This window comes from Bos mutus, chromosome 7, assembly GCF_027580195.1.
Source record: "Bos mutus isolate GX-2022 chromosome 7, NWIPB_WYAK_1.1, whole genome shotgun sequence".
Classification (NCBI taxonomy): domain Eukaryota; kingdom Metazoa; phylum Chordata; class Mammalia; order Artiodactyla; family Bovidae; genus Bos; species Bos mutus.
Genome location: NC_091623.1, coordinates 56,602,851 through 56,630,035, shown reverse-complemented (window position 1 = coordinate 56,630,035; position 27,185 = coordinate 56,602,851). Strand labels below are relative to the sequence as shown.

The 27,185-nt window shown below is 54.9% G+C and overlaps 1 protein-coding gene across 5 annotated transcripts in view; it reads right to left on the bottom strand.

The window, feature by feature from the left end:
• Positions 1-25,178, bottom strand: part of EVI5L (ecotropic viral integration site 5 like) — a 32,808-nt gene extending 7,630 nt beyond the window's left edge. For 2 of the 5 annotated variants that reach the window (XM_070373762.1, XM_070373757.1), the window contains exons 1-12: positions 25,003-25,178; positions 10,509-10,692; positions 9,058-9,247; positions 8,503-8,727; positions 8,347-8,421; positions 7,637-7,762; positions 6,352-6,495; positions 6,123-6,212; positions 4,885-4,982; positions 4,737-4,797; positions 1,704-1,757; positions 845-877 (exon numbers count right to left, since the gene is read on the bottom strand). In XM_070373762.1, the coding sequence (XP_070229863.1) occupies positions 845-877; positions 1,704-1,757; positions 4,737-4,797; positions 4,885-4,982; positions 6,123-6,212; positions 6,352-6,495; positions 7,637-7,762; positions 8,347-8,421; positions 8,503-8,727; positions 9,058-9,247; positions 10,509-10,645 (1,233 nt within the window). In that variant the 5' untranslated portion in view covers positions 10,646-10,692; positions 25,003-25,178. Of the gene's footprint in view, positions 1-844; positions 878-1,703; positions 1,758-4,736; positions 4,798-4,884; positions 4,983-6,122; positions 6,213-6,351; positions 6,496-7,636; positions 7,763-8,346; positions 8,422-8,502; positions 8,728-9,057; positions 9,248-10,508; positions 10,693-12,062; positions 12,243-25,002 lie in introns of all 5 variants that reach the window. The other 3 variants (XM_070373759.1, XM_070373760.1, XM_070373761.1) reach the window with 3 other exon arrangements.
• Between the last annotated feature and the right edge of the window lie 2,007 nt (positions 25,179-27,185).

Below are 27,185 nucleotides of genomic sequence, written 5' to 3'. Positions count from 1 at the left end.
CAGGCAGGAACAGGAACCAGGAGGAACCTGGAGGAACAGACCCACCCGGGACCCAGGCTCTGGCTTGCAGCATCTGTCCCAGGTAAGGAGAAATAAGTCCTTGTCCACTTAGGGTGGACAGCACAGCAGAGGCCAGGCTCTGCTGGGAATGATGGGGATCTGGGGACAGCCGAGGGCCAGGGGGCTCAGGACGGGCTCCTGGGGGCCAGGCTGGGGGGTACACCTCTCCCCCAATCTTCTTCAGTCCTGGCCCCCAGAGTTCCACCTGCCCAAGACTAAGACTCCCCAGCCTCATCCCCTCAACCCCCAATTTAGGCCCCCCATTCCAGGCTCAGAGCCACCAGGTGGTGAGGCAGGAGCTTCCAGAGAAAGCCATTCAGGATAAGGCAGCAGCAGAAGCAGGTGAGTGAGAGAAGAGGACAGGCCTTGCAGGTTGGAGCAGAGAAGAGCGTGAGGGGCCATAAGGGGTAGGGGAGTGTGTGTGTGTGTGTGTGTGTGTTGGGGTGGCTCAGCTGTGCACACACCAACCAGGGCCTGTTGCTAATGTAGCCTCAGGGTCCCCACCCTTATCCCTACCAGGGTCCCCTGGAGAGAGGAAACCTGTGCATTGCGTGCACGCTCACACGCGCCCACAGGCACCAGGCCTTCACACGCATGCCCCCTCCCCCAGAGGGAAGCCTCTGTCTCCTGGAGAAGCGGTCCCCAGCCGCCCCCATGCACAGCGCCAGGTCTGCCCCCTCCCCCCTCCTCCCCCAAGGGATGGCAGCGGCCAGGGCAGAGGTGTCTGGTGGTCATGTGTGGGCACTGGGAAGAAGTGGGAGAGGGAGAGGAAAAGCTACAGTACCTGTATTAACCTATCAGCCAGAGCAGCGCTCTCCTACCCGGCGGAGGGGTTCCGAGCGACAGGGGGAGGAGGCAGAGCGGAAGGCGCGGGGACAGGAGAGGGGAGACAGACAAGAACCACATGTCACTAACGCGGTGGGCTATCTCTAGAAGCGGGAGAGAGGAGTGAGACCGGAGAACCAGAGAACCAGCAGGAGAGGGCCGGGAGGAAGACCAAAGCCAGAGCAAGCTCCGTCCTGGGGAGGAGTCTGTGTGTGAATAGGGGGTGGGGGCAGGGTCACCCATGGGAGCTGCGGGGCTGGGGCCTCACCTGAAGAGGGTTGGCGGGGGAGCCCTGGGCCCCGTGAGTGCAGTTTTAATTTGGAGGCAGAACAAGACTCAAGGCTTTGGGCCAAGGACAAATTCCACCTGCGGTCAGTAGTGGGTCAAGTGAGACTGAGCAGGGAGCTGGAAGTTGAGAGCCCCCGTCTCTACTCTCATATTTAAAAACAGGTTGGGGGCAAGGGTCAAGGCTATGGCACCCCCTCCATGGTGCACAGCCACCCTCTTCTCCTTTCTTTTGTATAAGCAGCCCACACCCAGGCAGCCCGGGAGGGCGCCAGACCCAAATGGATTTCTGTGTTTGCAGTTAATGGGGTTATAACTCAGTCCCCCTTCAGGCAAAGCTTCCCCTTGGTCCCCAATTTACACAGCAGCCGAAGTCTCAGGGAAACACATGGTGGGGCCCGTGGGATTTATGGTGGGAGTTTAGGGTGGGGTCGCGCCTGGGGCGGGAGGCTGGCTGGCCGGCCCTCTGGCTGCTAGGTCCTGCTCAGGACTGGGAGGGTTTGGTGCTACAGGCTGGCGGCTGCACCCCTCACCTTTTCCAGGGTCTCGATCCGCTGCTTCAGGAGCCGGTTCTCCGTCCGAAGCCTCTGTAGTGGGGGGAAGAGGGAAGAGTGCGTCAGAGCCCCATGTCCTGCTCCTGTGCACCCAGAAGTCTGTCCCCTTGGAGCCAGGCCATCTTCAGGCAGGAGGGCACCAGCGTTTAATGGTCCAAGTTAGTGATTCCATAAAACAGTCAAGGCCAGTTCTCATTTGGAATGGCCCACTAGGTATTTAAAAAAAAAAACAAACAAATCTTGGTTCAGGAAAACCAATGTGATGGCTTGGGTGGATATGCACTGTGTGAGGGGGTATGGAGGGGGCAGTCAGCACCCGTGTCCTCCTGTGGAGTCGCCTTGGGCCTGTCAAGGGCAGAGCCTTCTGTGTTCTGGGGGAAGCTGCTGGCAGACAGTCCCCACCCCTCACGGCTTGGATTTGAGCCCCAGGGCTTAGAGGACAGACTTGGAGTCTAGGTCCAGGAAAGGAAAGGGGTCTTGCGAACGTGCGTGCTGTTGATGACTACATTTCTGCGTCCCTTTGAGAACCAGCTGCGCCCGACAGTTGTCACCGTTGCCCCCACCCCCTCTAATTTTCAAGGCAGTCTTCCTTCCGCCTTCCATGCTGTGCTGGTGGTTTTGGTGGGGGTACTCGTGGTTGTAGGTTTCCCCGCAGCCTTCTGGGAAGCGGGGGAGGTTGACATCCGCCTCACCCCTAGTTTCTACCCCCGAGTCCTTTAAGCAGTGGGTACAGAAATCGTTTCCATCAGCAGGTCAGCGAGAGTCCTGCTTCCCTGTGTATCACACAGGACATTCTTCCGGAGAGAAGAAGGTGATGGAAACATGCAGAACACACCCTGGAAGCAGCTATGTCAGAGAGGATCACAGACTTGATTGATGGGCGCTGACTCATGTCAAGAGAAACTGAGTTGGAGGCAGGCAGGGTCTTGCCGGAGGCTCCTGGCTTGCCGGAGTCAGAGCTGTTGCAGGCCTGGGTCTCTGTCCGTCACAGGAATCCAGAACCAGAGTCCTGACCCCTGACCCCTGGGTTCTGTCTACTTTCTGGCCTCAACGCACGGATGGCCAAGCTCAGCCCTCCTTGGAGGAGCTGAGTGTGCTGACCACACCTCACCTTGCTCCTCTTCCTCCCAGGAGAAAACCCGATAGGGTGTGAACAAGGACTGTGGGGGCCTACGTACTAATCACAGTACTGAAAAGTTTTTTGTTCTGTATTTTTGATACTTTGATATCCTGCTGCCTTGCTAATCCCGGTGATACTGTTGCTCCTAGGACTAGTTAATTCCTAGGGACAGTAGACAGCATGCCTGCTGGTCTGCCTTCTACACACTAAGCGGTCACACCCCTGCCTACCTCCCTTACCTCTCACACACAAACCATTATTTCCCATGCCCTCAATTGTCCCAGGACAGGTGGTGACCACTCCTATAGGCCAGAGCCCTGGAAATTATTCAAACCAGCCAATCTTGACTCTCTTGAACCTGCCTACACACCCTCTTGAACCCTGACCCAACCCTTCCCATGGAAATCCCAGCACGGGCTCTGGCCCAGGCTTTTCTCCTGCCCTGCCCTGATGCTTCCCCATGTGGCCCTGCACACACAGCAGAGGTGCGCCCCTCTGGGAACTGTGAGTAACAAACTGTCCTTCTAAAGGCGGTTGTCTGTGTTTGTCTCCTCACTGTACTTGATGAAAACAAATCTCAGGTTTGCTTTAAAACAGGCAAAAGGTGAAACAGCACAGGGCAGGGACAAGGGAGAAGGCATCTGTCCTGCCCTGCCCTTGGGGGTGCTCAGGCTTGTCTTGTGGGACATTTCCAGGCTGGACATGTGGTCTGAGGGTCTGCTGCATCCCTCCCTACTGCTGAGCCCTCCTGGCCACCAGGTGAGAGCATGCCCTTGTCTGCATGAGCAAGACACATGTACATGTTTGGACTGGTGCATCAGTAATGCTGCCATTCCTGAGAAAGGGAGATGCTTAAAAGTTTAGGACACAGAATTGTTTCTCAGAAAACCTACCAACAGGGCCAGGACAATAAGGTCCTCTTTCCCCACTCAGATATGGGCAGCAGGTAACCTGGATTATAATCTAGGTTCTGTTTCTGTCTTTTGAGAGGAAGCTGGGATGATGGTGGTGGTTCAAAATAATAATTTGAACAGTAGAGCAAGTGTCATCCCCATTTTGCAGAAGGGGACACTGAGGCTCAGAGAGGTGCATTCACGTTCCTGGCAGGTCACCCAGCTGGTTTGTAGTAGAGCTGAGATTTGAACTCTGGTCTGTGGGATGCCAGGCCCAGGCACTGTGGGAATCTGTCCCTGAAGAAGACAGAGCCAGGCTGTGTTGGGGTTTGCATCTGTGTCTGACCCCCACCCCCACTGGACTGGGGGCCCTCAGTCTCTGCCATGATTCTGGCACATAGTAGATGCCTGCTAGATCCCTGTGGAGAGATAACCAAGATCACATCTGGAGGGTTGAAAGCAGAGGGAAGGAGATGGAAGGGAGTCTGTGTATAGAGGCTCTGCATGCCCAGGAAAGCCCCTCTGATATTGTGACCTACCAGGAATATATATTTGGTCTTCATCTCTGGTCCTGGCACAGCACTCCTAAAACCCTGGGAATTTTCTTAGAAAGGAATCAAAGTGTCACTTGTTATGTTAATGAGGTGACTTTTGGAAATCCCCCAGGTCACCTAAGCATGGGGCTGGTAGCCAGGTGACCAGATCCTGTGATGAGAGGGTTGGAACTTTCTGCCTGACCTCAGGGAAGGGAGAGGGCTGGGAGTTGAATCTCCGGGCCCAGGGAACTGTCCACCTGTTAAACCATGTCCCCAGTTCAGGGGGTGGGGGTGGCTCTCACTCTGTGTGGCCTGGTGGTGAGTGAAAGGGCAGCTGGGCCAAGGGATCACCCCTTGAGGCCATGGGACACCCTGCTGTGTGGCCCATGCTGGGTGGGGCCACCCTCATCAGGGGGCTTCCGGGGCATCCTGCCCCAGCCTGGCCCATCCCACCTGAACTCACCTTGATCTCAATCTGCTCCTCCATCTCCTTGCTCTTCATGGCCGCATACTCCTTCTCCAGCCTGCAGAGAGAGGGGAGGGCCGATGTGCTCACTGTCCCACTCTCAGGGATCCCCCTACTGCCTGCACCCCGGATGCCCGCTACTGACCTCTTCATCTTCTTGGGGTTGTACTTGACCTGGTAAGCCTTGAGGATCAGCTTATCTGGACAGCTGTCGAACTGATGGGGGATCACCCTCTGGAAGTACTGTGGGGACATGGGTGGTCACTGACATGTGGGCCCTGACCACCTGGGGCCACCCAAGCCCGTGGGAGGCCCTGCTTCCCTGGAGGAGGGGCCTGGGCATGCCAGAAGTGTCAGCCAGAGCCCGTTGGCCTGGGGCCTTGCATGGCCTGGCCCTCTGTGGGCGCTCCATCAGTGTATGTGGATCAAATGAGCAAGTATGAGAAGCAGGAATTGTGAGAAGGAGCTGCCTGTGGCCAGGACTTCTGTCTGCAGGAGAAGCAGGGTTCGGGAGCTCCTGAGGGGGAAGGCTGGGGTGGGGTCTGAGAAGAGGGGCCTTCATGGCGGGGGCAGGGGGAGCCATGCCGCTGACCCAGGGCAGTGAAAAGAGATGGAAGAGGTTGAAGGATCAGGGTGGCAGGGAGGAAGCTGAAAGAAGGAGCCCTTGGGGGCCTGCCTGCTCGCCCAGGGCCCCTGGGGCCTCCACGCAGAGTTTAAGCGCACGCTGCCGGTGGACATAGCTTTCTGTGGCTTGGGACTGGGCTGGGCTCCACAGCCCAGCTGGCCCCCTCTGGCAGCTGCGGACAATGGGTGCCCGTGTTCGTGAACACAACTGTGGCCTTTGTGCATTCTTCCCCAAACCACCAGCTGGAGAACACTGGGAGGGGGCAGGGGCCTGCATGATGGGGACATGGCAGTGAGAAGCAGGCTGGCCTCTCTCCGCAGGCAGGGCAGCTAGCCGGGGCAGGCAAGGGGAGGGTCAGCCCCAGACCCTCACTCCCTCCTGGGCCCTCGTCTGACCTAGTTGCTGGGGCTGAAACCACACCCAAGGCCTCCAGGTGTGGGCAGTATTGCTATTTGTCACATTAGGCTCTAGGGGACCTGGAGCTGGGGGCAGGTGAAGGGGGGTGGACTTCCGGGCTTGGCATTCTTCTCTCCCTGCTGCCAGGCTGCTGGCCCTGGCCCAACTCTGGCAGAGCTGGGGGCTCCTCAGGCACTGCCCCCGCCTCAGCCCTGGCCCTTCAGGGAGATCTTAGGGGGCAGAGATGATGGGAAAGGATCAGGGCACTCAGGAAGTCCAGGGTCTCCCCATCTTTCAGGAAGGGTTCACTTGCCCAGGTGCCCCTGCTGGGGGCAAACCCACCACCCTGGACCCCTGCCCACCTGGGACATCCCCTCCATGTCCAGCTGCATCAGCTCCGTCTGGTTCACCTGCAGCAGGGCGAGGCCCACCCGGAAGATGATCTCCAGGCCCTGCAAAGGCAGCGGGGGCAGTGCATCTCCAGTTCTGCTTTCCCAGGGGCCTCTGAGCCCTCCCTGAGCCCTGGGATCATTTCCAGTGGGGACCTGAGTCACTCCATCCAGAGTGCCCAGGAGAAGAAGGGGTCCTTACCTCGTACATGAAGATGTCAAAGACACGGGTGGCAACGGGCAGTGGGAAAGTGGTGAGGAAGAGTGTGAGGAACCAGGACGAGGCATACATGGACGTGTGGAAGCTCTGGGAGCGGAAGTGGGTGTTCAGGTCCGGGAGCTGCTCCTGGGGTCAGGGAGGAGGCCAGACACCATGAGGAGGGCGCTGGGCACAGCAGTCCACACCCTCAGGTTCTCTCTACCCGGAAGTGCCTGCATCTTCAGGGAGCCTTCCCTGACTTACCCTGGGCAGCCCCCCTGCCACACTGTCCCTGGGTGGGGCAGAAGCACCCCAGAGCTCTGAGCAGCACGAGGGGGGACCCAGGCAGGGACAGCAGGCGGCCCAGCTGCCCGGGGAGGCTCACCACCACCCCCAACAATGCTCTACATTTTGTGCCCAGACATGCTTAAGGGATGTTTGATTGGCCTGAACTTTAAACAGCTGGAAAGTGACAGAAACTGGGGAAACTGAGGCTGGAGATGTTAGGAGGCCCTGCTGGTCCTTCACAGGAAGAACGGACCCTTGGCTGTCCCCTGGCCTGCCCTGGGCCTCCTCTGGACTCAGGGACTCTCTGGTGGTGGCCAGCTACTTTGCCATGGGAGCTCTCGGCTCTTTCTCTGTGGCCCTGGGCCACCTGCTGGCTGGCATTTCCGGTCCCCTTGACCGACAGCACCTCCTGGTCCTCCAGGCCTGAGGAGCGGGCTTTCACAACCAGAGGCATCCTGCCCACTGGTGCCCAGCCACACAGCCCCACCTGCAACCGGCTTCCGGAGCAGGCCAGAGTGCGTGTGTGTGTGTGTGTGTGTGTGTGTGTGTGTGTACACCGGTGCTGTCTGCCAGCCAGGAGCGGGCCCTGCGGGGGCTACTATTTATAAATAGGCGGCTACAGCTCTCTAGTAATCAGCAAAGGCAGGCAGACAACACTTTCCCCCTTCCACCACACTGGGGAGCAGATAGAAAGGGACAGTGTGGGGGTGTGTCTGAGGCAGGCCAACCTCTCCATCCTGGCCTGAATGACTCTGGGAACCCTGAGTTCTGAGAAGCCCCCACTGTAAGGACTGGCCCCTGAAGCATCCTTCAGGCAGTGCTCCACAGCCCCCTGGGGAGTAGGACCCCTTTCTGCCCTGGTATGTCTGGGTGGGTTCTCAGGCCTGGAATTTTCAGTCGAAGAGACTCCCTGGGAGGGCCAAGGTCAGCACCCGTGAGTGTGGGCTGGCAGGGTATGGGGGGGCAGAGTGGGTAGGCATGACCACCTGGGCCTGCTCACCTGTAGCATGTATTCAAATTGGTAGATGCAGAGCCCCAGCTCGGCCATGCTGGGCTTGAAGAGCTCTCGTAGGCGGTACTCCTGCATCAGCCGCACGAACACACAGAAGGCCTCCTCCTCGGGCATCTGGGGGCAGGGGGTGTCTGTGAGTGGGGGTAGCATGGGAGGGGGTGCCCGCTGCTCTTCTCCTGACTTTGCTTGTTTCTGCTGTTTACTTTGACTGAACACAGACGGTGCCAGGCTGCCTGGACCCCCATGGCAAACCTCCGGTCAATAAAGTCCCCGTTTCACTGATGGGAAGCATCTAGAGGCTGAAGTCGCGAGCCCAAGGCCGCCTGGCAAGAAACAGTGGAGCTGGGACTTGAACCCCAGAGCCCACGGTGGAGGCAGCCTCTCGTCCAGTCCCCACCATTCTCCCCTCCTGAGCCTGCCAGAGCCTCCACAGGAAACCCCTAGCCCCATAAACACTGCACTGGCCAAACCAAGTCTCCCACCTGGGTTCCTCATCTGACCCTGGCAGGTGACCGAGCAGGATGGGATAGTGGTCAGGACCAGCTGCCAGCCTTCTGTGCTTGGTTGGGAGACTGTCAGAGGTCACAGGCGGGCAGGGGGAAGCTCTGACCCCAGGCCTACACTGATGGAGGGAACACTTGCTTCTGTCCACCTCCAGGGGACCGACAGAGTGGGCTGGGCTAGCCCAGGCCACCTACCTGCATGAGCAGCAGGCCCACGATGAAGGCACTGCCCTGGCAGTAGCCCACCTCCCGGTCCACCAGCGAGTAGGCCTGCACGGGAACGCACGGGAGTCAGGGCGGGGTCCCACCGGGCTGGCAACCACAGGGCATCTCTCCAGGGCCAGGGCTCACCTTCATGACATTGAAGAGGACCTCCTGGCCTAGGCTGTCCTGGCCCTTGAAGAACTCGTGCTCTGGGTAGGTGCGGGCGATGTCCCTGCGGATGAGCTTCTCGCAGGGGGACGACATCTTGAGCAGCTCTGAGTACTGGTTCTTAACCGGCATGTCTGTGGCACTGCACAGGAGCTGCCAGACGATGGCCCGGAAGTGGTGTGGGATGCCCTTGCGGATCAGCTCCTGGAGACCGGTCAGAGGGGGAGCGGAAGACCGGGCTGGATCCAGTCCCAGAGTGGCCTCCCCAGGGCCGTCCAGCCGGGCCTTGGAGATGGGGCCTGTCCACGCCTCCCCGGAGGCCCAGAGAGCTTGGCTAAGCCACCTCATGGCACAGAGTGCCACAGTGCTCCAGCCTGTCACGGAGCACACGGGTGGGAAGCAGGTGGGGGTGTCTGGGAGGCCAGCCCCGCCCACTCTCCCTCCTCCCCACCCTCCACCAGGCACACCTCCAGCCCTGGACCTTGCCCACCCCCAGCCACTGACCAGCCTGCCCCGGGCCCACAGTCCCCCCACCTTCAGCAGCTTCTCCTTCCGGCGTCGCCACTCCTCCCACTCGTTGGCGATCCGGCCCCACAGAATCCACGTGTCCTCCTCCAAGTGGCTCAGGTTGGAGGAGGCTGAGGAGCTGGACACCAGCGAGGAGCCACTGTTCCGCCGGGAGCCATTCATGGAGCGCATGGACTTGGAGTCGGCCTCCAGCAGCCTAGGTGGGCAGGCAGGGGGTGAGGGGTGGCTGCAGGTACTTCCAGCCCCAGCCCTTGGACCCCAGAGAGCCCAGCCCCTCCTCCCTAGGGTCCCAGATTGGGTCTTAGTTGTTCTTCCTGCATGGCACTTGCTGTGTGACCTTGGCTGGTGCCCTAACCTCTCTGAGCCCTGGTTTTGATCCTGGGTCCCTGGAGAGGCTGCCATGCATGTGTCCCACTTTGTGCCCTGGGCTGAGAAGCTTGGGGATCAGCTCATTTAGTCCCGAGGGGCAGGCTTTGTTAAGATGTGTTTACAGATGAGGTACAGAGAGGGTGAGTGGCTAGCTGGGGGCCCACGGCTCACAAGAGGCTGCATTAACCAGCTGTTTCTGATGCTCTGACATCTGGGGCCTCCCTGACCCTGGAGGGACAGCCCCTCCCGGGCCTAGCAGATCGGCAGAAATGGTTACAGACTTGCTTGTCAGTGCACCTATCATATGCAAACCAACCAATCCAGAGTCCACAAACCAACCACCTCTGTTAGGTGCTAGCACTCAGGGCCACTGTCCTCTGCCCTAATTACCCAGGGCCGGATACTAGACTAATAGGCCCAGATCCTGCGCCCCAGCTTGCTGAAGTTACTCAGACTAGCCAGTCCTAACCCTGATTACACTGCCTCACCACTCCTGGCGGAAACCACAATAAAAGCTCTCACCTACATTTTTCTCATTCCCTCTGCCTCCTGACTGGTCCTGGTGCTTCCCCGGGTGGCCCTACAGGGTTCATGGTGTGCTGTGCCCCTCCTCTTGGAATCTGTGAGTAACAAACTGTCTTTTTTTTTGGCCTCACCACATGGCATGCAGGATCTTAGTTCCCCAACCAGGGATTGAACATTCTAAATGCTGACCAGGGAAGTCCCCAGACTTCCTGGGGTCATCTCCTGATCTGCTGGCCTCGACTTCCTGGCATAATAATAAAACCCACACTTTAAAACAGGGGCTGAGCCAGAGAAGAAGGTTGGGAAGGGCCAGTTCCAGAGTCAGAAGCTTTACGCTTTCCTTCAACAAAGGCCTGAAAGTGCAGGCGGGGCTCACTGGGCCCTGATCCCATGATCTTCTCATCTGAATGGGAGAACGTCTGTTGGGAGGTGATGGCAAATGCTAGCCTCAGTGGAAGTGTTACTTGGCCTAGGGCTCTGAGTGCAGGGGGCACCCAGGAGCTTCCGTTTGGGGCCCAGGCTGTACCCTGGGGCCCCACCTGGTCCCCCAGGGACCAACTCACCGGTTCTGCTCTTCAAGCTTGGCCAGCAGCTCCAGCTCATCGGGGCTGAGGTTCTCGGAGTCAGAGGTGGGGGAGCAGGTGGGGGCTGACAGGGCCTCCTGGGATGAGGAGTCGGGGCTCAGAGTGGGGCTCGCCATGGCGGTCAGGCTCCTCAGCTGTGAGCAGGGTCAGGTCACAGAACTGTCTGGGGACCAGAGACGCGTGGTCAGCACTGGGAGGGGTGCCCGCCCTGTCCTGCTGGCTCTGGACCAGTGAGCCTGCTGATCACCTGAGACATCTCCTCACCCCAGGCTTCCCACCTTGGGTCTGTCCACTTGGTCACCCCTTGTCCCAGGCACCCCGGTCCAGTTGCTAGCTCCTTCTGCTCCAGGTGCTGGCTACTAGGCTCCCCACTTTTATGGTGCAGACGCCAGCGAGGAGTAAGGAGGGCCACGGCCAGGGCCTGTGCTATTCTGCTCTCCCTGGGCATGGACACCAACTCTCAGCGGACACCCCTGAGTCTTCAGCAGGGCCAGGGGCCAAGGCTGCTTGTTACTCAGGGCCCCTGCCAGGACCTGCAGACGTCCCTGCTCTGGTGCCTGTTCTAGTCAGCCTTGGTCCCTGTCCCCAGCTGTGGTCTGACCTGAGAGCCCTGCCTCAGCATCCGACCTGCCCTGTCTCATCAACCAGAGTGGGCTGCTGGCACAGCCAGAAAGCAATTATTCTCTACTGTTAATTGTCTGGTGCTGCCAATGGCCGGAAGAGCCAACTCTTCCTGGGCTGGGAAGCCAGGGGCACGTCCAAGTGCTGGGAATCTGTGCTCTGGCGGCCGCAGAGCGAGGCACAGGCTCTGGTCAGTGTCCTGATCTTGGCCTGCCATGTACCAGGTTGATGCTGGCCCATCTCTGCTGTTCCGCCTGTGGAGGGTGTGATCCCACCCTCCTGGGAGCTTCAGGGACACTGGCATCTCCCCTCTGCCAGCCCCAGGAGAGGTGGCTCAGCACTATGCCAAAAACAGAGGCTCTGGACTCAAATGGACCAGCGTCTGAAGTGAGGCTCCCTTGGACCCCAGTGAGGGTTCAGACAGCTCAACCACAGAGGGGCTCTTGGCCAGTTTCTGGAGAAGGGGCATCTTGTCCCCTAGGTGGCAGCAGGACAGTGACAGGACAAAAACATAGCTGCCTGGCACCCTCAGGGCACTGGGCACCTTCCCACAGCCCAAGTTCAGCCCCCTACCAACACCTGCAAGCCCACAGGTCGGTGGGACTTGACCCTGGCCATGCACTTGATTCTAGTCTCCTTTCCCAGGGCTGTCATGGGGTGGAAGAGGGACACCATTTTTCTTTCACCTCGTAGGGGTGCCCAGAACTCTCTCACCCCAGGACTCTGTGGCTCCCCAGGGAACTGGTTCTCCCTCTGGCCCCCGAGGGCCCCCCGAGTTGGGTGGGCACCAAGGGCTCTAGCTTTAGTGAGCAGTACAAACTTGAGGTGATGGCTCCCCTCAGAACCGGAAGAACTTTTCCTCCCATTGCCTGGCCCGGGGACCACCTGCCTTGAAGACCAAGCCACACACACCTCCAAGCCAGGAGCTGATCATTCCTGAGAGAGGGACCGTGGGGGCCGCTTGGGGCTTCCCGCAGAGTCAGTCTGTGGCTGCGGGACAGAGATGGGCTGCGGACAAGAAGTGCTGACTTGGAAGGCTCTCTGTGGGCAGGCAGGGGCAGGAAAGGCTGTGTGGGTTTCCTGACATCAGGACTGGGGTGGGAGAGGAGAGGTGGAGAGAAGGATCAGAGCCCTGGAAGCACAGCTGGATTTGAGGAGGCATGTGGGGCTCGGGGACAAAGGCCACATGTGGCTGGGGCTGGGGCCCACTGTTTCCCTGCTGTGCCCAGGGGAACCCTAATCTCAGAAGTGCATTGCCTTCCCCCACCCTACCCCCACTACCCAACACCCTGGCCTGAAAAGAGCCCAGTGGTTCAGCTCTGGGTTTCTGATGAAAAGAAACAACTCGGGCCATCTGCTCGCAGAGTTTGCTCAGATACTTATCACATATTAATGTGTATTTCACACAAGAAATAAACCTGATCCCATACCCAGTGCTGAAATGTGCGGTCTGAGAGGTGGGATCTTCCAATCCCTCAGGCACTTTCTCTTGACTCACCCCCAACTCTTTAAACACTGTGCAGCCTGAAAGCTGATGCACGCACATTACTTCACACTCACACACTCACATTTACCCACACTTCACACCCCACACACTCAGATCTATTCCCACTCACAAACCATCTCACATATCAATACACGGATACACTAATACACAGTCTTGCATGCTCATGCACACATGCTCTGATACACACACAATCGCACGCCTACACACTCAGATACACATTCACACGCTATCTTACACCCACACACCCCTTTGCCCACACACGCACACATACACACTCACACACACCCTTCCTGCACTGATCAAGGCTCCCCATGCCTGAATCCAGTAGACAGGAATGGATGCGGGCTCTCTGCCCTCGGAGCTCTGTGAGGAGGCCTGTCTCCCACCCCCCTCTATTCCGAGCACCTGGACTCTTATTGGCTCAGCCTCTCCTCCCCTGGCACTTACTGGGTGTTGTCTGAGGGCCTGCACTGTCCTAGGGACAGGGATGTGGAGTGGAAAGGTGAATGAGCCCCCACCTCCTCAGGGCATATGCAGCCGTCCCACCCTTTGCTGGCTGGGCACAGAGACAGAGAGACAAGGCAGGTCCCCTCGAGTGCTGAGGAGCCACTAGCTTCTGAGATCCACACACAGACCGTCCAGGTCTGGGGTCCCAGCCTCTCAAGAGCTTCAACTTCAATGCCCTTTGTTTCTGCTCCACTGTGGCCACCCAAAGCAGGGTCCCGGCCTAAAGAGTGGGTGGTGGGCCACCTAACACAGCCTCTGCTGGCACCACTACCCTCCATGCCCCCAAACGCTGGCTGCATGGCTTTGGAGGCTGAGCCAAGCCAGAGGAGTGGGAGGAGATTGCTGGTGAGCTGGGGCCAGGGGTGGGGTGGGGCTGGTACAAAAAGGTCCAGATGCCAGGGTCCCTCTACCTCTCTTTTCTCCTCCTTTGCAGGAGCGTTTGGACACTGACAACCGTGCTTCTTCCTCCCGATACTTTTTTTTTTCTGTTAATATAATTTTTTCCCATGCCATGTGACTTGTGGGATCTTAGTTCCCTGACCAGGGATGGAACCCGTGCCCACTATACTAGGAGCTTGGAGTCTTAACCACTGGGCCACCAGGGAAATCCCCTACACTTTCTCCTTCTCAAAGTCCACTCCCATATAGTTTTGAGACACTGGGCTCCTTGGCCTCCTAGGGCTCCCCCTCTGTCTCAGCCCAGCGAGAGGCCCCTTCTTCCACAGGCCTTGCCTTGGCCCTTATCCCTTCAGGCCCTTGGTGGTGGTGTTTTCAGGACTTAAATGAACAGAAAGGCTTGTCTGTGATTGTGACGCCCATGTCCCTAGCTTTTCCCTTCTTTTTCCTCACCTCACCGAGGTGAGGACTGAAGACTGCTGGGCAAAGAGAGACACAGCCCCCTGCCCGCCCAGAGCATGTGGAACAGGGAGGAGAAGAGACTTAGAAATGATCACCTGAGCTTACTATGACTGATTGAGAGAAACCCATGGAATAAAAGATGAGGCACAGTGGAAATTAAAAGACTCTTTCTCCTTGGAAGGAAAGTTATGACAAACCTAGACAGCATAAAAAGCAAAGATATCATATTGCCCACAAAGGTGCGCCTAGTCAAAGCTATGGTTTTTCCAGTAGTCATGGATGGATGTGAGAGTTGGACCATAACAAAGGCTGAGCACTGAAGAATTGGTGCTTTCAAATTGTGGTGCTGGAGAAGACTCTTGAGAGTCCCTTGGACTGTAAGGAGATCAAACCAGTTAATCCTAAAGGAAATCAACCCTGAATATTTATTGGAAGGACTGATGCTGAAGCTGAAGCTCCAATACTTTGGCCACCTGATGCAAAGAGTTGACTCATTGGAAAAGACCCTGATGCTGGGAAAGATTGAGGGCAGGAGGAGAAGGGGACAACAGAGGATGAGATGGTTGGATTGCATCACCGACTCAATGGACATGAGTTTGAGCAAACTCTGGGAGACAGTGAAAGACAGCGGAGCCTAGTGTGCTGCAGTCCTTGGGGTAGCAAAGATTAGGACATGATTTAGCGACTGAACAACAAGAGTGGAAAACAGTCTGGCAGTTCTTCAGAAAGGTAGACAGTTACCAATATGGGACTTTCCTGGTGGTCCAGTGACTAAGACTCCATGCTCCCAGTGCAGGGGACTGGGGTTTGGTCCCGATTTGGGGAACTAGATCCCACATGCTGCAACTAAAGATCCTTTATGATGCAACTGAAAAGATCCTGTGTGCTGCAACTAAGGCCCACCCAGTGCAGTCAAATAAATAAATAGGCTGTCTCTTAAAAAAAAAAAAAAGTGTTAGCAATATGACCCAGCAATTCCACTTCTAGGAATTCTACCCAAGAGAACGGAAAATATACATCCACATGAAAACCTGTATACAATTGTTCACAATAGCCAGAAAGTGGAAACAACCCAAATGTCCATTGGTGGATGAATGGGTAAGTGAAATGTGGTCTATCTATATGACGGAATAGTATTCACCCATAAAAAGGAACAGACTTTTTCTGGTGAACTCTTTCCTGGTAAATCCCCCCACCCCACCGCCCCCAGTATGCAGGCTCACTTTTCTCCCCTCTCTCTGAAAATATCTAACCGTACACCCCAGCCCAACACACACTTTTGGGTTTCTTTTGGCAGCACTGGATCTTTGCTGTGGCACATGAGTTTCTCTAGTTGAGGCTGACAGGCTCAGTAGCTGCAGCGCACGGGCTTACCTGCACCAGGCATGTGGGATCTTAGTTCCCCCACCAGGGATTGAACCCACATCCCCTGCACTGGGAGGCAGATTCTGAACCACTGCAGTACCAGGGAAGTCCCCCAAGACACATTCTACAGCAATTCTTTGTATATCCACCGGCCTGCCCTACTGGGTCATAAACGTACTGGGGGCAAAAGCTTGTCTTCTTAATGTTTTAATCCAAGCCTCTAATGCAGCATCTGGCCGTTAGCAGGTACTCCATGTCTTTGCTGGATGAATCAAGAGAAAAGTCCCTCTGTCACTCAGCCAGGTGATCAAGGTCAACAGGATTAGTGATAAGTCACGTGGAGAGCATGTGCACTTAATATGCTGACATGAGAAGGGCCCTTCATCTCTGTGTTTTCCTCCCCAAGACTATGAGAAAATCATGTGACCAGTCCAGAGTAAGAGATGCTTTAGAGCATTGCTGACTAGTCCTCCTGAACTGTCAAAGTCATCAAAGACAAGGAAAGCCTAAGCAAGCTGTCCCAGATAAGAGAAGTTTCAGGAGATGTGATGACAAAATGTCCTGTGGGATCCAGGATGTGGTCCTAAGACAGAAAAAGGGAAAAGCTAAGGAAATCTGAATAAAATACGGACTTTAGTCAATCATGTGTGTGCCCAGGCGCTCAGTCGTGTCTGACTCTTTGTGACCCCATGGACTGCAGCCCTCCAGGCTCCTCTGTCCATTTTTCAGGCAAGAACACTAAGAGTAGGTTGCCAGTTTCCTACTCCAGGGAAAGTTTTGGGCTCAGGGATAGAAAACTGCATTTCTTGAATCTCCTGCATTTGCAGGTGAATTCTTTACCATGTTACCATCTAGTTAATTATAATGTATCAATATTGGTCCAACAACACAAGAGAAGACTCTATACATGGACATCGAGATGACTGACACCGAAATCAGACTGATTATATTCTTTACAGCCAAAGATGGAAAAGCTCTATACAGTCAGCAAAAACAAGACTGGGAGCTGACTGTGGCTCAGATCATGAACTCCTTATTGCCAAATTCAGACTTAAATTGAAGAAAGTAGAGAAAACCACAAGACTATCCAGGTATGACCTAAATCAAATCCCTTACGATTATACAGTGGAAATAAGAAACAGATTTAAGGGACTAGATCTGATAGACAGAGTGCCTGATGAACTATGGATGGAGGTTCGTGACATTGTACAGAAGACAGGGATCAACACCATCCCCAAGAAAAAGAAATGCAAAAAGAAAAATGGCTGCCTGAGGAGGCCTTACAAATAGCTGTGAAAAGAAGAAGCCAAAAACAAAGGAGAAAAGGAAAGATATACCCATTTGAATGCAGAGTTCCAAAGAATAGCAAGGAGAGATAAGAAAGCCTTCATCAGTGATCAGTGCAAAGAAATACAGGAAAACAATAGAATGGGAAAGACTAGAGATCTCTTCAAGAAAATTAGAGATACCAAGGAAACATTTCATGCAAAGATGGGCACAATAAAGGACAGAAATGGTATGGACCTAACAGAGCAGAAGATATTAAGAAGAGGTGGCAAGAATACACAGAAAAACTGTACAAAAAAGATCTTCATGACCCAAATAATCACAATGGTGTGATCACTCACTCAGAGCCAGACATCCTGGAATGTGAAGTCAAGTGGGCCCTAGGAAGCATCACTAGGAACAAAGCTAGTAGAGGTGATGGAATTCCAGTTGAGCTATTTCAAATCCTAAAAGATGATGCTGTTAAAGTGCTGCACTCAATATGCCAGCAAATTTGGAAAACTCAGCAGCGGCCACAGGACTGGAAAAGGTCCGTTTTCATTCCAATCCCAAAGAAAGGCAATGCCAAAGAATGCCCAAACTACCACACAATTGCACTCATCTCACACACTAGTAAAGTGATGCTCAAAATTCTCCAAGCCAGGCTTCAGCAATACATGAACCATGAACTTCCTGATGTTCAAGCTGGTTTTAGAAAAGGCAGAGGAACCAGAGATCAAATTGTCAACATCCGCTGGATCATCAAAAAAGCAAGAGAGTTCCAGAAAAACATCTATTTCTGCTTTATTGACTATGCCAAAGCCTTTGACTGTGTGGATCACAATAAACTGTGGAAAATTCTTCAAGAGATGGGAATACCAGACCACCTGACCTGCCTATTGAGAAATCTGTATGCAGGTCAGGAAGCAACAGTTAGAACTGGACATGGAACAACAGACTGGTTCCAGATAGGAAAAGGAGTACATCAAGCCTGTATATTGTCACCCTGCTTATTTAACTTATATGCAGAGTACATCATGAGAAATGCTGGGCTGGATGAAGCATAAGCTGGACTCAAGATTTCCAGGAGAAATATCAATAACCTCAGATATGCAGATGACACCACCCTTATGGCAGAAAGTGAAGAACTAAAGAGCCTCTTGATGAAAGTGAAAGAGAGTGAATAAGTTGGCTTAAAGCTCAACATTCAGAAAACGAAGATCATGGCATCTGGTCCCATCACTTCATGGCAAATAGATGGAGAAACAGTGGTAACAGTGACTGACTTTATTTTTTAGGGCTCCAAAATCACTGCAGATGGTGACTGCAGCCATGAAATTAAAAGACGCTTACTCCTTGGAAGGAAAGTTATGATCAACCTAGATAGCATATTAAAAAACAGAGACATTACTTTGCCAACAAAAGTCTGTCTAATCAGGCTATGGTTTTTCCAGCAGTCAGGTATGGATGTGAGAGTTGGACTGTAAAGAAAGCTGAGCACCGAAGAATTGATGCTTTTGAACTGTGGTGTTGGAGAAGACTCCTGAGAGTCCCTTGGACTGCAAGGAGATCCAACCAGTCTATCCTAAAGGAAATCAGTCCTTAGTGTTCATTGAAAGCACTGATGTTGAAGCTGAAACTCCAATACTTTGGTGACCTGATGCAAAGAGCTGACTCATTTGAAAAGATTGAAGGCAGGAGGAAAAGGGGATGACAGAGGATGAGATGGTTGGATGGCATCACAGACTCGATGGATATGAGTTTGAGTAGACTCCGGGAGTTGGTGATGAACAGGGAGGCCTGGCGTGCTGTGGTCCATGGGGTCACGAAGAGTCAGACACAACTGAGCAAGTGAACTGAACTGAATACTGGTCCATTCATTATAACAAACATAGCAGATAACGTTACTAATGCGGAAACTGGGTGTGGGTGTGGGCTCTGTGTGAGCACTTTGTGCTCTCTTAATTTCTCTGTAAATCTAAAACTGTTTTGAAAACGAAGTCTACTTTATTTTAAAATTTTATTATTTTTTGACTGTACCATGAGGCATGTGGGATCTTAGTTTCCAGACTAGGGATACAACTAGTGCCTCCTCCACTACAACTAGTGGAATTGTGGAGTCTTAACCACTGGACCAACCAGGGAAGTCCCTAAAGCCTATTTAAAAATTTTTTAAAAAGAGAGAGAGAAGGTTCTGTACCAGGGTAGACAGAAAAGTCCAGGACAGTGGTAATAAGTGAGAGGCCCCCTTGTGGGTAGAGTGTCACTCACAGGGTCTCCAGATGAGGCGCTAGGGGAAGGATTTACACTTGGAATTTCTTTTTTAAAATACTGAGTGACTCAAGTACTTTTTTTTTTTTTAAATCACTTCATTTTGTTCTTTCATGCCACGCCACATGGCTTGAGGGATCTTAGTTCCCTGACCAGGGATCGAACCTGAGCCCTCAGCACTGAAAGCACGGAGTCTTAACCACCGGACCACCAGAGAATTCCCTTCACTTGGATTTCTGACTCTAGAGTCTTGACCCCAAGCTGATCTGCTGAGCTGCCACTCTCTGCATACTTTAGAAATAACTCACGTAAAACATGGAGTGCAGTGGGCACTCTGTAAATGAGTTACCCTTTTTCACCCGGGAGAGTGAGTGTGTGTGCTCCATCATTCTGAGGCAGGAAAAAAGACCCCATAGTCCCTTTAATTCTGTTTCCCTACCTGCTCTGCCTCTGGCCCCCAGCCCCCACCCCAGCTTCTTACCTCTGCAGTCCCCAGCCTTTTTGGCACCAGAGACTGATTTCATGGAAGACAGTGTTTCCATGGACCGGGGGTTCGGGGGGATGGTTTCAAGATGATTCAAGCACAGTACACTTATCATGCACTTTATTTCTAATCTAATGCTGCCACTGATTTGACAGGAAGTACTGGTCCCTGGCCTGGAGGTCCCCTGCTCTACCTCTAATGATTATAGGGACATAGAACCATTTCTGAACCTGAAGTCTTCAAAGATACCTGACTCCATCTACCCAGCCTGATGGACTGTCAGGTGGGCCACACAGACCACCCTGACTCTGATGTCTTGGGCTCTTTTCCCTTGGCAATGGGGTGGGCATTTGATGGGCGAGCTGCCCCTTGGGTAACAAGGATGGCTGCTGGAATCCAGGGGTCACTGCCAGCCCTCCTCTCATCCCCAGTTCTAGCCTCTCCTCTGTGCCACACAGAATGTTTCCATGTCCATGTACCTCCCACCCCAGTCATGTGTGTAGATAACGATCCCAGGTCTCCTGGTCTCCAAGGAGAACTTTGGGGCCAGAAGCCTGGGTTCAAATCCCTCTTCTCCCAGTTTCTTGCTTTCTGATCTGGGTATGATGCACTTTATGCCAATTTCCTCATCTGAAAACATGGCTGATGATAGTACCGACTTCATGGGTTTTGTTGGGAGGAATGTACAAGCTAAAACCTGTCAAGTGCCTAGGAGGGGAACTGGCCTGTAATATTCTCTTGGCTGGAAAGTTCCATGAGGGCAGGGGCTGACCTGCCCACTACTGGATCCCCAGCATCCAGTGGACCATCAGGCATCTGACATTTGTGGACTGAAGAAACAAACTTCTCCTCCTCAGCAGGCCCATCCCTTCTGTGGTGGCTCTGTTTAAATGTTAAATGCAGTAAAACTATAATCATCTTTATTAGTAGTAACAGCAGCAGCAATAAACAACCTCAGGCTAAAATCTGAGGGGCAGATGACCATTATGACCATTGGAATCTCTTCTGACCTAAAAAACCCCCAAAACTTTACTATCCTTCATGTTAGCAGCTAATACTTCCTGCCACTGTCACAAGTTCCTTCCAGGCAAATCCTTCATTTCTCTATATTTCAGTGTCCCTGAGGATGACAAAGAAAACAATTTAAAGCCCCCAGAAGCCCTCCAGGGACAAGTGAGTAAGAGAAATGGCATCCTGTGCAGGTTCTTGGCTCTTCAAGTCAAGATGGTAGCTTTCCTGCTGTGAAGGCTGGCTAGGCTGGGGGCTGGGGTGGGGTGCATCTTCCCTGTCTTAGGGGGCTCTCCAAGTAGATGGACACAACCTCTTTCTGCAGAAGAGATCCAGGCCCTCTTGCAGAAGTGAGTGAATAGGGAGGATGCTCAGCTCCTGAAATCAACCAAGTGTTTACTGAACATCTTCTGCATGCCCTGTTCTCGCCTTGGACTCAGCCATGAACAGACATGTGCCTTGCCCTTGTGGGACTTGTGGACTGGAAAACAGCCGCCAATGAAACAATCTCATGGAGGCATCCCTGGAGGTCCGGTGGTTAAGACTCTATGTGTCCAATGCAGAAGGCATGGGTTTGATCCCTGGTTGGGGAACTAAGTTCCCACATGCCGCATGGCACAGCCAAAAGATTAAAGAAAAAGAAAAGAAATTATCTCACCAACACATCATGATGAGAAATGAAATAGAAGTGCAGGTGAACTGTGCCAGTGAGGTCCTTGAGATCTCCCTGGAGGGCCCAATCTCTTCCTTGGCTCTGGCAGTCAGCTCTCCTAACTCACCTCCCCTTTGCCCTGTGTTCGGCTTCTACAGCATGTGTGCTGTAGACATCCCTGGGCAGGGTAGGGTTGACTGCTGTTCCAAGTTCAGTTCCAAATACTGACCCCTTTGACCAGGGAGGGTCCCCCAGTATGTGCCCCGTGGACTGCATGCAGGACATGAAGGTGTATAGGATGAAACCCACCCAGGAGGCGCACCTCCCTGTACTCGCCACGCTTGCTCCTGCTGCCCAGGCCTTGGGCCAAGCGTTCGGGCTGCCTGAATGCCCCTCCCAGCCACGCCTGCCTGGAGAACCAGAGAGCTCCTCTCCCAACTCATACGTCATCCCTGCTCCCCCTTCCCTGATGCCTCTGGGATGCGCCGGGCCCTTCCCTCTGCTCCCAGCACATGCCATCCATTAATCTGTCTCCTGCTTCCACAGGGGATGTGGTGGTCAGGGCAGGGGCTGGAATGCCGCTTCTTCTGGGTGGTTTGGGGGGATTAAGTGAGATGATATGTAAATGGGGCTGGCACCAGGCATGGCACATGGCACAGCCTGATTGGCATGAGCTACTGGTTTCAGCTCTGGCCTCCTGAAATAGAGAGGGGCTTTAGACACAGGGCATGGGCCACACCTGACATTCCTTCACACCCTAACCCCTGGCTCAATTCCCAGTTCACTGTTGGGGGCCTCACCTGGAACAACCAGCACCTGTATTCTGCAAGGGGAAACTGAGATCAGGATCCTCTGTGCCCCCTATACCCTATGTCAACAGCACAGACACAAAGACCCACCCCGGACCCCAGACCAGGGTAAAAGGGCTCACCAGCCCTCCTTGGGAGCCTTCTCGTTTTTTCCTGAGGAGCTCACAGTCTGTCCTGGGAGGCTCCTGACTCCAGTGCATCAGCACAAAGTCTCCCCCTCCCCAGCAAGGCTGTGGAGTTTGCTTCCTGTGTGCCTTGTGACCTTCAGGAGTCTCCGCTTCTCTCCTCCCTTCAGCACGTGGACAGAACAAACCTCGCTCTGCCCCACGTCAGAGGGCTCCATGGGGCGTGGGCATTGCCAGCCAGTGGGCCTCCGACTGCCCTCTGTCCCTCTGGGAGGTTCCTGTGTGACCACAAATCCCATAACAGACTGTCTCTCAGCCCTAAGCATAGCCCAGCCATGGAAGGACAGCCACTATTCACCGAGGCATCAGCGAATTACAACCAGGGGACCGAGAAGGCCAGTGACTCTACTAGCACCACAGACCCCTTGGATCCCTCTTCCACATGGTGCCCAGGGAGACACTGAGGGACACATCCTAATCTCGCTGGCTCCCCTGAAGTCCCAGTCTTGGTCGTGGGATTTCTCTCCCCATTTTCCAGATGAGTAAGTCAAGGCCTCAAGCCAAGATGCAGTTTTCCCCAGAGCCACCCAGAAACCACTGGTGAATGTCCACAGAGAAGCTGGGCTTATTTCTCTGGGGTTTTCCAGGCAGGCTCAGGTCAGATGAAGGAGACAGCAGGCAGCACTGGACTGATCCAGATTCCCCTTGGGGGGGACCTGGGGCTCCTCCTCAACCCTGTGGTCCTGGACACGCTGTCTCCCCAGTTCTCTGATCTGCACCGCTCTGTGACTTCCCCCTTCCTGTGCCAGGGCCGGACCACCTGTGGGAGACCGCTGAAGCCCAGGGGAACCCACAGGTTGGACACGACGGGGTGGGCTGTGGGTCAGCCAGCCAGGGCCAGCTGGGCTGAAAGAGCCAGAGCACCTAGAAAGACATGTGGACACAGGTCCCCCAGCTCCATCCCAGTCAGGCCAAGGTGGGGGAAAAAAACAACAAAAACCAAGCCGACTCCTCACTCGTGTTCCACACAAGCCTCTTCAGCACATTTTTCCATCTGAAAATATTCCTTAACAAAGAGCTGCCTGCTTCTGGCAGGCCCAAACCCAGCCCCACCGGGTCCCAAATGCCAGGGTGGGTGGAAGCTGTTTCATTTTCTCATGACACACTGGCCATGGGGGAAGGAATTCCTGGGTCAGTCAGGGGCGGCACCTGGGTAGCTGCTGCCATCTGAGGCCAGCAGGCGTGATGGGGTCAGGATGCTGGTCCTACCAGTCTGGTCAGACTTCAGGACTGGGGCCAGGGGCAGCCGGCAACCCCATCCTCTGCCACGGGTGGCATCAATCAGGGGGCAGGCACTGGGTCTTTGGGGGAGACTGGGGTAGGGGAGAGAAAGAGGGAGCACCCTTTCCTCTGAAGGGGTAAAAAATAGGGAGAGATGGATGAATGGGAAGAGGTCTGGGGCAGGTGTCCACAGGGATGCTGGGAGATTCTGGGTCACTCCGCCACCTGCAAGGCCCCAGTGGGGGCACCAGTTCAGGCAGGCTGGTGTGGACGGAAAGGCTGGCCACCTGGGGCAGGGCAGGCAGCTGACATCCGAGTCTCTGCCTGAGCTGGGAGCTGGTGGCGGCTTCCAGGAGGACTTGGGCAGATGAATTCCAAGGAGGAGTGCTAAAGTGCTGAGGAGGTGTGTGTGTGTGTGTGTGTGTGTGCGTGCGTGCGTGCATGCACATGTGTGTATGGGAAGTAAGTGTGTGTGTGTGTGTGCGTGCACAAGCATGCACGTGTGTGTGTATGGGAGGCAAGTGTGTGTGTGTGCACGCGCATGCACATGTGTGTGTGTGTATGGGAGGCAAGTGTGTGTGTGTGTTGTGTGTGTGTGTGTGTGTGTGTATGGGAGGCAAGTTGGGGGGGTTCCCAACTGCCTGGGTCTGTGTTGAAGGTCTTAAGTGTTTCTGTGTGTGTTGGGGATCCAAGAGTCAGACTCTGTGTGTGTGTGTTTGTGTGAAGGGCTCCTGAATGTCTGTGTATGAGGGGTCCAGTCTGTCTATCACACCCACCATGGGCCCCTCATACTCATATTAGTATGAGCTGTTGAGGATTCACAGCTTTCCCTCTGTTGGCTCTCAGGTGTGTGTGTGTATGTGTGTGTGTGTCTGTGCAAGTGAGTGGGGCCCTCAGAGGGGTGGGTGTCACTGGTTGGGGAGGGGGTTCAGACTATCTGTTGGGCTGTCCCGAGCACAAGGTGAGGGTGGATTTTCAGGAAGCTGGAATCGAGGGGAATCAGGATCAGGGGTGTGTGTGGGGAGTATCCCAGGAGTGGTTTTCAGGGGTGCCCTTGGGCATGGGGCTTCTGGGGGTGGGAGATGGGCCAGCAGGCTGAAGTGAGGCTTGTGGGCAGGAATCCAGATTTACAGAGGCTGAGGAGGGGTCAGACTGGAGGGGTATGGCTCTAAGGCTGGTATCTAAGGGGGTGGGGGCAGGTCTGGGCCCAGGGATGGGATACGAAGTGAGGAGAGGGACGGCGTGACCAGGGGTCTACAGATGAAAGGAGTCTTGGGGGATCCGGAGAGAGAGAGGACGTGGGTCCTGGGCTTGCGGCGGTGGGGGGGGTGGCGCTTGTAGGGGGCGGGTCTGTGGGGTGGTGACTGGGGGAGCCTTGAAGGGCCTGGAAAGGGGTCCTGAGGGTCAGTAAAGAGGGTGAGCGGGGGTCACGGGCCTGAGTGGGGGCTCCCGGGAAGGGGGCGGTGTTGGGGGGGAGGGCACCTGGAAGGGTCCTGGGAGGGGCCCAGAGGGGTCGGGAAGCTCCAGGAACGAGGATGTGCAGGGGCCAGGGCCCGAGGTTGACGGCCTGTGTCCGTGCTGGGAGTGCCGAGGGCTCCCGGGGCGGGTGCCGGGGCAAGAGGCCCGGAGTCCCGGTCTTGCCCGGCCCCCATGGGCCGCAACGCGGAGCCGCGGGCCTGAGAAGGCGCCCGGGAGGCCCGGCCCGCGCCGCCTACCTACCTGTAAAGAGCGCGCCATCGCCATGCCGAGTGTCGCCGTCCCGGGCCGCGCCGCCGGATCCCCGCCGTGTCGCTCGCCCCGCAGCCCCGGCCCGGCCCGGCCCCCTCAGCCGCCCCCCGGGACCGCGGTCGCCGCCGGCTCCGCCGCTGCCATTTCACCCGCTGACAGGAGCCGCTGCCCCGCCCCCGAGGCCCAGTCAGCCAATTCACCGCCCCCAGCCGTTCTGGCTCCGCCCACTGTCAAGGAGTGATGGCGTGTTTGGCCAATCTGTGGTCATACCGTAAGGCGGGCCCTGGCTACGGCCAGAAGGTTGCCGCCTTTAAGGAGAGAAGCGAATTGAAGTTAGGGAAGCAGTGAAGGACGGGTAGTTTTGCCTATCGAAATGTGGCGCCCTGTTGATCAACACTTGGCAGGACCAATAGCGAGGAGAGAGGGGTGTGTCTCTGAGGAAAGACTGCGTCCCTGAGGAACCGCAGACAGAGGCAGGCGAGCGTTTGGCGCTAAGCCCCGCCCACAGCCGGGCTTTTTGCCCAATAACGAGGCGTCCTGGGTCGTCCATTATTATCTGTCCCTCAAACCTCGGCCATGGCAACTGTTGGGCCGCTATAAAGAAAATTGACATCTAGCGAGCCAATGACACTGAAGGAGGGCGGTGAAGTAACGCTTTCTGGCCAATGAGATTGCGATATTGTTGTGCAGTTGCCCTCCCGGGCGGTGGGACTTAAGGCCTGAATGAAAGGCCTGAATGAAATAGGGGCGGGGCTGAGAGGGGCGTGGCCTAGATCAGCCCTGGGACAGGGGCTGAGCAGGTAGAGGCTAAAGGGTTGGGTCTGAGAAGGGGCGTTACCAGAAGTCCCTGCGGCTGAGGGACAGCATCTTCACACTGCCCAATTTGTGTTGGGGGCGGGGCTTTGGGGGGGTTGGGGTGTCACACCGGGGACTCAGGGCCTGCTCTAGTCTAGGCCAGGTTAAATTTCTTCTCTTAAGTGTCTAATGTTCCTCCATCAAACTCTGAGCATGCCGTTATCACTGCTTACATGACTCCCACACCCCCCACACCTCTTAGACACACGGGGACAGGGTGGGAGTGATGCAGGGCCTAGGTCAGGTTTCCTCCCGCGGTCCCCAGCATTGCTGAGTAGGGGCCCGGCACATAGGACTGCTTATAAAATATTTGATAAATGAATGAATGGCGGGCCCAAGATGATTAACAGGGAAGGGACGGGTGGAAGGAGCATTCAGGCTGGGGAGTTACTGACAGGGGGCAAGACTTAGCAAAAAGGACACGCTTACACCCCAAGATGCAGGGAAGGGTCCTGGAGGGGCTGGGGCAGGGAAGAAGGACCCTGTCACAGAAGATAGGGTGACATCGTCAGCTCAGAATGGGAGCTGAAAATGGAAAGAGACAGAAAAGGGAACGGGAAGCCTGGGACCCAAGATGGGCCATGTCAGGACCTACTGAGGTCTGAGATCTCAGTCTTCTAAATAGTAGGTAGGGGGTACCTTCTGGTTTGGGGAGCAGTGAACGACATCGGGCCACGCTCCCTGCCCCTGTCATTTGTCTCCGCCTCTGTCTACACTCTGTCTAATCTACATTTTGCCTGCCTTCTCTCTCTTTGTCTCTGTCCCCGCTCTGAATCTGTCTACACCCTCTCTGCCACTGTCTATATTCCCTCATTGGGTGTCTTCTCTCTCCCCCTCTCTCTTACTATCTATTGTACATTGCATCTATTAAAATTCTGGAACTGTTCAGAAAAGCTTTGAAGCATATTTCTAAAAACTCAATGGTAAAAATAATTATAATGAATTCCTTCTCCTGCACATGCCCATATTCCCCCATACTTCTCTTTTTTTTTTTAAAGAACATATTTTTGATTCCCTGGCAGTCCAATGGTTAGGACTCCGTGCTTTCACTGTCGAGGGCCTGGGATTTGATTCCAGATTGGGGAACTAAGATCCTGCATGCCACATGGCCAAAAAAAGCATATCTTTGCCTTACCGCTCCTTTTAGGGAGGAGGATCTTATTGCCTGGGCCAGGGTTGAAGCCATGCTCCTTGAAGTGGAAGGGTGGAGCCTTAACCACTGGACCACCAGGGAAGTCTCTATTTGCTCCCTTCCTTTAAAATTTATGTGCTAGACATTTCAGTTCTGACATAGTCACAAGGTGGCCTTGTATTTGCAG